We start from the raw sequence: 10,464 nt of genomic DNA on the forward strand, positions 1-10,464 counted from the left end.
CTTCTGCAATGCTGGATAATCCACAAATTTCTAAGCAAAAAAAAAAAAAAAAAAAGGGAGGGGGAAGGAATCAATTTACAGAATAAATAAAAATAGACTGATACTACATATCTTAACTTGCAGAGCAATAAAAACAAAGTAGAAGAAAGATAGGTGAGGTGTGAAGGACAGAAGGGGGAAAGAACTGAGGGCAGACTTGGAGTTAGGCAGCTTACATACATATTATTTCACTTAAATTTCACAACAATCTTGCAAGGCAAATACATTCCTGTTCATTTTGCAATCACACAAATGCAGCCTCTGAAAGATGAACAAATTTGCCCAAAGTCAAACAGCTAGAAAGTAGTGGAGCTGGGTTCATAGCACATTCATCTGGCTAGATGCCCACACTGTGCCTTTGATGAAAGGTGAGTTCCAAACGTTTTAATTCAAGACTGCAAATAAACAAGCCTCAGGCTGAATTGGGCCATCAGATGTACTTCCCACAGAGCATTTTAAAAAAATTGAGTCAACAATTTCCCTTAAGAATCTAGATTCTGTCTTCTCTTGGATAAAACGGAAGAGCTGGCAACATGGAGAGGTCGCTGCCCCTCTGGAAGAGGCACCCCTTCCTCTCCTGTTGTTTTGGCTCCATCACTCATGGGATGTGTTTTGTTTGGCCTCTCTAAGAATCTGAGTTTTCTAATGTTCTCTGTGCCATATGATCAGCAATTCCACTTCTGGGTGTATACCCAAAAGGGCTTACACTGTGACTCAAACTTATACACGTGCACTAATGTTCCGAGCAGCACTATTCACAGTAGGCAAAAGGTAGAAACAACCCAAATGTCCATTGGCAGGTACAGAGATAAACAAAATAGGATTTATACTGACAATTAAATAAATAAAGAAGAGTTTGGACACATGCTAACCCATGGATGAGCCTTGAAGGGAATACCAGGTGAAATGAAGCAAAGGACAAATATTGGCACAAAAGGACAAATATTGTAGATTCCACTTATATGAGGTCCCTAGAGTAGTCAGATTCATAGGGATAGAAAGTGGAATAGTGGTTGCCAGGGCCTGGGGGAAAGAGTTTATAAAAAGTTATTGTTTAATGGGGACCAAGTTTCAGTTTGGAAGGATGAAAAACATTTTGAAGATGGATGGTGGTGATGGTTGTATAACCATGTGAATGTACCTAATGTCACTGAAAATGGTTAAAATGGTAAATTTTATGTTATATGTACTTATGACAACTAAAAAAACCCTTTTGTGTGTATGTTAAATCAGAGGACCCTGAAAATAGCAAAAGCTGTTCTTTATTTTCTAGGAATTTTATAATAAATTCTGCAAGATAGTCCTTGTATATATTGCTGTAGGTGTTTTTATTTTGAATTGAGCTTCTAACATAGACTGTAGTATTATGCTGGGAAACATACTAGAACATGCTTATAAAAGGAAAATAAGATATAGGAAAATTCTATAGTTAAAAAAGAAGAAAAATCTATCAAGGAGACCCAGTGATAGGCTAGGAAAACGAGAATGGAGTTCGGAAACCCCATAGCAATAACACTTGTGTTAAAATAAGTCTCTTTTTCAGACTAGACCAATAATCCATGCTGTAGACCATCCCTGTCAATTTGCTCATCTGTGAAATGGGTATAATTTTCACTGTGAGTATTAAATAAGATAATGCATGTAGGTCCATGGGATATAGTAGAAGTCTATAAGTGTTCATTGTTTCCTTTTTTATTTGAGTAGTAGTTTAAGAAGTAGTTAATAGGGCAGGAAGGGAAGTTATCTCAATTATTTGGTCATCCTAAGATTTATGCTACTTAAATGCTATTCATCCAGCAAGCACAACATAAATGTTCTTTGAATAGCATTTTGTATATCTTCGTATTAAGAAATTCCTAAAACTTTGACTGAAATTATAACTGTAGAGAGTTCTATTTACCTAACTACCTTTTCCTAGATACTCCTACACAGTAAAAATTACTTTCATAAACCCTTTTGTAGTTGTGTTACTCACCAGGTAGGGTGCCAGGACAAAAGTTCTGTGCCTCAGTTTCCATGTTTGCAAAATGAGAAAATAACTGTATCAGTCCTGTTGAGTTGTCAGGAAGGTTAAAGGAAATAACTCGTGGAAAGTGCTTAGCCCAGTGTCTGGTACATGATAAATACTCAATGAGTGTTAGCTATAGGCCATGCTATTATTATTACCACTGCCACGACAATATTCTGATCATTCTAAAATAATGTTTCCAGGAAGCTTCCTTGGTTGTCTGGTGAGTAGGTAACTGTACCCTACTGGTGTGGTTTAGGAGTAATACTTTTCCTTGTTACCTTCATGGAACTTATGTTGTAGCCTCTCTTACAGAATGTTGACTCATCTGCTTTATATAGTGGCTCTGTATATATTTTTCTTTCTCAGAATGCTTACTCCTTGAGGGTAGGGATGTGACTGCCTGCTTTCTGTCCCTCCTGGCACCTACTTTATTGCTCTGCATGTGGTAAGGGTCAAAACCTGCTTGTTGGTTTTGAGCAAGCCAGTGACTGGAGGTCTTAGTATGACCTTACATGGCCTTTTTCAAAGTAAGGGGCCAGGATACAAAAAAGGAAAGAAGAGAGTGAAGGAGATCTAAACTGGGCTTTCAATAAAGAAAGGTTCTGCAACCTTTTAGCGGCCAGGCATGTTTGTGCTGGAGCACTGGACTCATATATCAACTACGGAAAGAGTCCAGAACAAAAGTCCCTCAGAACTAGTCTAGTTCATAGTCTTTGTTTTTATTTAGTAGGTAAGTTTGTCCAGTGTGGATGGAGTACATTGGCACATTTGGCTCACAAGGCAATAGATTTTTCTTGGATGGAAGCCAACAACAACAGCAACACCCATCAGATTACCAAGAGATAAATTCCAGTTTTCTCCTCTTGGGGAAGTTTGCTCATATTGTCAGTTACATCCCTTAGTTTCTCAATTATCTGCCAAAGCCAGTAACAGCACCTCGGCCCTCCACCGCCTGCCTCCTACCTTGCCCTTCCAGCGGAGTCCCCACACCCTCCTTCTGAGTCTCTGTGTAGCTTCTTTGCAGCCATGCAGTGTGGACCTCCAGCCTAGTGTTCTTGACCTTGTTTCTAAGTCCTGCTCCATTTTGATAGACAGAATGTCACTCCTTCCAAGAACACTCTGACAGCCTCTCCTTGGGGACTGTTTCCATCTCCAACCCTCTAGTTCTTTTGCACATCCATATGGTCAAGACGTTTGCCTAGTTTTACTTGCTATAGTGATTATGACACAATAAAGATTTTATTTTCTTAAATGTGAAGTATCAGAACACTGAATATACTTTTGAAACTGCCTAGTTTCTCCTTTGCCTACCTCCATCTCCTAAGAATCACTATTCTCACCATAAACTCAGCAAATAATGGACTCAACAAACTGCTTGTAAAAAAGCAGAAGGTGAGAACATCATCCCAGTGAGCACCGAGTTACCCATGTACTCTTGTTTCTAAATTATTTGTGTGGCAGCAGGGTGGAGGGGAGCTGGGACTTGTTTCGGAAGGAAAGGAGGGGGCTTTCTCCTTGCACAGACAGTGCTTTTCAACCTTCCATTCAATGCGTAATTCCTGTGTTTGTTCCCCTAACTGTCACTGTGCACCACAGTGTGCCGAAGTCCATGTCACAGGTTGAGGACCAGGGTGAAGAGGACACAAGCCCTGCTATCGAGGAGCTTGGGGAATTTAAAAGGCCTTCACCAAGTGCCTCCCAGTGCTGCCTGTTTGCTTTAGTACTCTTCTTCCTTCCCTTTGAAGGGGAGTTGAGGAATAACCATTCATGTAGATCTAATTCAAATAAAATGAATGTCTTTTTAGAATGTCCCTCCATTCACATCTCCAGCCTCTCACAGATAATGTATTGTATGTGTCTGTGTTCTTCTCCCCTATGGATAATAGATACAATCTCCTGAAGTGACTCAGTAGGATGCTTGTACCATGTTGTTAAACCTCTGGAATGTATTTGGTTTAAGGTCCCCACACTGGCTATAAAGAGCATGGGAAACCCAACGGTGGGGCTCTGGGATCCTGTGGGACTGCAGGCTAACTGGAGGCATCGTGTGAAACTATGCAGTGGGAACATAATTACCCAATCCAACCCATTCTACATCATATACTTTGACCTTCCTGGAATGATTAATAATGTCTTTCTGTTTCCCTAAATGAAAGGCCTCAACTGATTCTCTGAACCTGTAAGACTCTGACAGTATTACAAATTTAACTCACTATAGGACATTCTTCCTGGCTGGAAGGACAGACACTGAGATGAGCAATATTAAGTAAAACAGCATGGAAAAAATTAAGTTCTGAGAAATATTCCCAGATAAGTGTTTCTTTTTATCCACTCATCCATGTATTTTATAATAATAATGATACTTAGGATTTATAAAGCATTTATACTATGTCAGGAACTGTGTTAAGCACTCTATATTTTAGCTAATTTCATCACAAAAACTGTATGAAATGTGGAGTAGACATTAATTACTCCTCACCTTTTTTAATCTGTAACTTGTGCATCTATAGTTTGCCCGACATATGGAGCAGATAAGTTGAAATTTGAACTTGGGATCATTAGACTGCAAAATCTACAAGTAAATTCTCCAGTGTGCCATCTTCCTATCATTTCACTGAACACACAAATACATAAGAAATTTCTCAGGGTCTTAATAAATTCAACATTCCCTAATAATTATTTTGTTATGTTTTACGGGAAGAAAGTTACAAAATGTTATGCATGCCTGTCTCTTTAGAATTAGCAGACAACAATACAGGATGCTCAGATATATTTGAATTTCACATATGCAACGAATAATTTTTAGTTTAAATATGTCCCATGTGATATTTGTAACATAAAAAGTCTATTTGTTGTTTATCTGAAATTCAAATTTAATTGAGCAGCTTGTATTGTTTCTGGCAACTCTCTACTCTTAAGTCAAGCATTGCATTCAGGGACATTTTATGCTCAAAGCTACAGGTGGAGACAATGCCACCCAGGGTGGCACCCAAGGCTAAAGAGAAGTGATGCCTTCTCAGGACTTCCCAGGAGCCTCTGGCTGGGCCCCTGTCTGAGCGCTAAGGTGACCAGATGCCTTGCCCCCTTTCTCGGGGAGGCTGTGCTCAGCCTTACAGTGGGAGGTTGCTGTGCTCTGGACCTACCCACATCTCCTCTTTTTGGGGCGTGGGTAGAGCTCACTCCTGGAGAAGCACCATCTTCATGCAACTTATTTTATCAGTAGTAATTAATAACTACAGTTATACTAACAATTAGTAGAATTAACAGCAATTATCCAGACTTCTATGTTGTTGGAAATGGTGTCAATCCACATAACAGCTTTGGTTCTACCCTTGTTGTAACCATCCTTATAGGGTGTGTGTGTGTGTGTTAGATCAATTGTTCCTTCCTTTCCCATGAACTTAGGTGACTTCATTTTCCTCCTACTGAGCATCTCCCACACCCTGGAGGTGCTGTTCATTGTCTGTTTTGCCTCAGGGACTCTTAAATCACTTACTCTGGGTTCATCTTTTTACCCAAGTGTACACTTGGATGTACACTTTGTGTACACTTTCAATCTAAAAGCTTTCGTAAGATGTTACAATAAACAACTCTAAATAAGCATATCATCAACAGCATATCTTTTGGGATAGGGCTCAATTTTCTGTGTAAGTCCTGTTTCTGGGACTATAATGGCTCAGGTCTATATAAGGCATCTGCTCTGCAGTTTCCTAATAGCTTCTTTAGTGCCCTGTCACCCACAGGCACCCCTTCACTCTCCCCCATTGCAGGGGATCTTTTGTTTACTTTGTGACACAAGGACTGGTCCTGCTTTATTGTTCGCTCTATCCTAACATCACAGAGGAGCAGGAAGCCAGTGACAGGGCACGGGCAGTACGCACCAGGGCTGGACAAAAATGGCTCTCCTGGAGCACCCGAGGAGCAGAAAGCCCTGGAGGTGCCACTGCAGCCGCCGGTGACAGTCTAGCAGGCTGACTCAGAGTACACAGGACATACGCACTTTTGCCAGTTTGAAAGGTGACATGTTCCAAAGCCTCAGCTCTCAACTCATAGGGTCTATATCCAACTTAGAAAGTCAAACTCTTTATTTCAAGTTTCTGAACTGACCTGATCCAGGTGCAACTCAAGGCAGATAGGGGAGGGAAGAAGAGGAGAGGGAAGAGGAGAGGGACGGGAGTGCGGCTAACACAGCCCGCGGGGCGCAGGTGCCCCGCGGGGTGACAATGGCAGGAACACCGTACCTCTGCAGTAGGCGGCAGCCTTCCGGGAACCACGCGCGGCTCGCTGGTCTCAGGCGGGTCGTGTCTGCCAACTGCTGAGCTCTCTTCAACGTCAAAAGGAAAAGCTTTGTCGTCCCCTTGAGCCTCGCGGGAGCCGGCAGCGCCCCAGAGGAGCCCCAGAGGCAGGACTAAGCACCAGGCTGAGCTCAAAGCCATCAGTCCACTGACATCCAGCAGGGCTTTCAGGGGCTCGGCAACTGTCCTCGATGGGACCCTCCGTGGTCCGAAGATGCCTCACTAACTTTACCTCCTCTGCCTTTGCAGTATCCAGATGTGGGAACTCAAGGCAAGACAGCCCAAGGACCAACTTAGGAAAAAAAAAAGGGGGTGGGGTGGGGGAGTGAGAGAGTAAGCAGAGTAAGCTTGTGAGTTTCCCTTCCTCTCTCTCCCCTCCCTCCTTCCCTCCCTCCCTCCCTCCTTCTCTCTGCTCTCTTTCCCTACGGTTTGCCTCTCTCTCTTTCCAGAGGTTCTGGCTGAAGAACATACAGATGGATGGAACTCAAAAGCTGAGCATCAAAAGGCAGACTGAATTGGGCAAGCCCCGCCAGCGCCGGCCACCTCCTGTCCCCGGGCGGGGCGGGCGGCGGTCTGACTGAGGGCTGCGCTGTCCTGGCTCCCGTCCCACACCCATTTTCACCACTCCCTTTTTACCTTTTACTTCCAGGCCCTCCCCTTCCAACTTGGCCTTTCACACACTGAGGTCGGGCTTTCCCTTGAGGCCTCCCCTCCCCTGTCAGTTTGGAGCCCCTCCAAAGAACCCAGATGAATATTCAGCTTTTTGTGATTGCTTCCTCACATCTCTTATTTATTTATCCAAGGTGCCTGGGATGTCTTATCTATATTTATATAGATCTTTTATGTCCCCCCACCCCCACCCCTAGTTTGCAGGAAAATAGGTGGAAAAGGGATCTGGGAGGCAGGAGCTAGAGGTAGATGATTTCAGATGCAGAGCGGAACGACACTCACTTTCTTGAACAAGGTTTCTCAGTTTTTAGAGATGGGCTTCTGCACTCTTTGTGCAAATATCTTCTCCTGAGACTGACAGGCTACCCCTCTTCCTCCTAACAGTCCTCACCCAGAGGACTTGGGAGAAGAATATCTTTCACTGCAGTGCTGGAAAATGACTTCATTACTTAAATGCATGAACTTTTATTTACAAAGAACATCTTGTTTTCATCCTAAAGAGGTGCTTTGTAAGGGGCTGGAACAAGGCTTGCAGTGTATGAGCCTGTCAAATATACTGCCCACAGCCCCTACCTCTTCCTCTTGGCCTGTAATCTCTTGCCTACTACATCTCTCTGAGTCCTGTAACCTTTCCAAGACTTTGGGGAGAAATTGGCTACCCCTGTGGATGGGTCAGTGGCCACTACAGCTGATAGGTATCTCAGCTTACACTGACTTTTTAATGGAGTTTTAAACATTCCCACCAGACCCAAACCTGACGAAAAGGATTAGATGAGACAAACATATAATGATATCCAAGTAAGTTTCCAGGTGTTTGAAATCACTCGCAATTATGCAATAAAGCATTTTCAGAAAACCTAATCATTAGCTCTATTTTATAGGACAACAGTCATTTTATCTAAGGATAAAGGAAACAACCATTTATTCTGTACCAACCACATGTCAGATACTTGGCAAATAAATATGCCAAGTATCTGACAAAATTCCTGTGAAAGAGGACTATGATTTCCTTTTCACAGAAGAAAAGGGAAGTTCTGAGAGACTATGACATTTGTCCAAGGTCACACAGCTGGGAGAAAGCTGACTGGAGGTTTGAATGCAGACCTCACTGATGATAACTGTCTTTTCCATCCGCAATGCTGGAAACTCGCAAAACAAAGGCCCTGAATTCAGAGGGAGGAGAAATGGCACTCCCATTTTTGACTACTTCTATGTGACCCTGACTTTGCATAAATTACCTCATTTAATTCCATCTCCACTATTTCCCACGATAGGTACTGTTTCACATTTAGTAAAACCCAGGTAAATCTGATGCTAAAGTCACCTGTGGTAAATGATAAAATGGCATGATACAAAAGTGCCAAAGCTGGAACAAGCCCAAAGTTTCCATATATCCCAAAATGTTTGTAAAGTCATTTTAATATATAAAAAGTGTTACAATGAAGCAGTAAGCCTAATTATGATGATTTTCTTCCATATAAACTGGTTAATTCACTAAGTTAAATAAAAGAACTTAAAAATATATGTTTGGTTTGTTTGTAAGAAGTGTCCAAACCTGTCGAGAATTTTTATGAGTTTATTGAAGCCAAACTGACAACAATTTCTGGGAAGCAAACATCTCAGTGGATTGAGAAAATGCTCTGAAGAGCGTCAGTTTTGCAGCTTATTTTGTACATTAAAACCAAAGAAGACGGAGGGAGGGTTACATGACATATATTGGTGGTTGATTAAAGGGGCTGGAGAAAGCAAAGCAGGGAGATTTCTGGGATCAGATAAAAAGTAGAGTGGAGAGACAGAGATACTTGTTTTACATCTTTACCTGGGTGGGTACAGGATAGTTAATGATTAACATTTACATCCCGTGGAGCTGGTATTTGGGAATAAGGTAACAATGAAGGATTCTGTGGTCTCTGTTCTGATACCTTGGGTGGGGTGTGCCCTAAGGGGCCTGGAAAAGAGTACTGACATTTCAAAGGTATGCATGTTATCTTAGATGCAAGAAGATAACAATCAGTCTCATCTAGTTAAGATTGACCTTTGCTAAGGAAGCTACAAGCCTAAATTTTGATGACTGGCCTTCAGGTAAGAATTTTTACTTCAGGCCATCCTGTGTGGTTACTTTCAGTGTGGAGTGTGTAAGACCACCATGAAGGGCTCCCCTGAGCTTGTCAGGTTTACTGCGTCACCCCATTTCCACCCACTGCTGGTTCTCTGAGACACTTGTTGGGAGACAGATGGCCAGGCTCTGATGAGGAAAAATGATTCTCAATCATCCTGTCCCACTCTCCCTTTGAAAGAACTTTAAGTGGTAATAATGATGATGATAATTGTACACATCATATTATGACTTCAGATATAGACCTCTGTAGTGCAGAAAAGCTCTTCTCATTTTTGTTTTCTGAAGGATTGTGTCCTTTTCTTTGTTAACTGTCAATCAATCACACACTTTTTAAATCTGACCCAGGGCCACCTCTCCTGCTCAAGGTGGTGAGCTCCGGTTATATGAAAGGCTTGGGTGGTGTGAGTAGCAATATATTTGTCCAACACCTATGGATTTTTTTTTTTTTGATTAAGTATATGCTTCTAACTCTTCCTCCTCATCTTCTTCCTGCAGATACTATCATTATTTTTGAGGCAAAACAGCATAATATACAGGAGCATGTTTTTTTTTTTTTTAAATGAAATAATACATCTTAGATTTGCTTACAGAAGTTCTGGAACCTTGACACATGACTTAGTTCTTCTAAATGTCAGTTTCCTTATCTGTAAAATGGGGATAATGATACCTCTTTCACTGAGTTAATTATGAATAGCAAATGAAATAATATAAATAAAGTGTTAATACAGGTTGACAAATAGTGCTCATTATATACTCTTTAAACATACTGTATTTTAAAGACTTAAAAAAGAACAGACTAACTATTTTTAAAGAAGAAAAATAGCCATGTTTATTTATCCTGTGACTTGGGTAACCTCCCACTTGCTGAGAATAGCTGTTCGTATTTCTGGCTGCTACGTGGGCCTCCCCTGTGCTAACCATGAATGAGGCAGCCACAGATCCCAGGACACGCACACAAGGACAGCATGGCTGACTGTTTTACAGCAAAGAGCCACTCCCAGACCATCAGAGGCCTGAATGTGGGAGGATTTTATTTTTGCTAAAACAACAACTGGGGAGTGTCTCCACTGTGGCTGCTTTCTTATCATGACCCTCCCTTGCTTTCCTGAGATTGGGGCCAGGCAGTCACCAAGTGCTTTCATGTCCATTATCTCCTTTGGGACTCCCACCTACTCCAGGATGGAAAGAGTCTGCCCCGTCATCCCCAGTACACAGAAGACAGCACCGATGTTCAGACAGGCTAAGAGGTTAAATGGCAAGGACACTGAGCCAGTTCATGCAAAACGAGGGCCCCACATCTTCTCACTCCCAGACCAATGCTTTTCCTGCTA

The 10,464-nt window shown here is 42.0% G+C and overlaps 1 protein-coding gene across 3 annotated transcripts in view; it reads right to left on the reverse strand.

Annotated features, from left to right (window-relative positions):
* Positions 1-6,921, reverse strand: part of LAMA4 (laminin subunit alpha 4) — a 138,983-nt gene extending 132,062 nt beyond the window's left edge. For 2 of the 3 annotated variants that reach the window (XM_036024594.1, XM_036024593.1), the window contains exons 1-2: positions 6,817-6,921; positions 6,292-6,637 (exon numbers count right to left, since the gene is read on the reverse strand). In XM_036024594.1, the coding sequence (XP_035880487.1) occupies positions 6,292-6,486 (195 nt within the window). In that variant the 5' untranslated portion in view covers positions 6,487-6,637; positions 6,817-6,921. Of the gene's footprint in view, positions 1-6,291; positions 6,706-6,816 lie in introns of those variants that run through there. The other variant, XM_028509120.2, reaches the window with a different exon arrangement.
* Between the last annotated feature and the right edge of the window lie 3,543 nt (positions 6,922-10,464).

The sequence above is a fragment of the Phyllostomus discolor genome, chromosome 4 (assembly GCF_004126475.2).
Source record: "Phyllostomus discolor isolate MPI-MPIP mPhyDis1 chromosome 4, mPhyDis1.pri.v3, whole genome shotgun sequence".
Classification (NCBI taxonomy): domain Eukaryota; kingdom Metazoa; phylum Chordata; class Mammalia; order Chiroptera; family Phyllostomidae; genus Phyllostomus; species Phyllostomus discolor.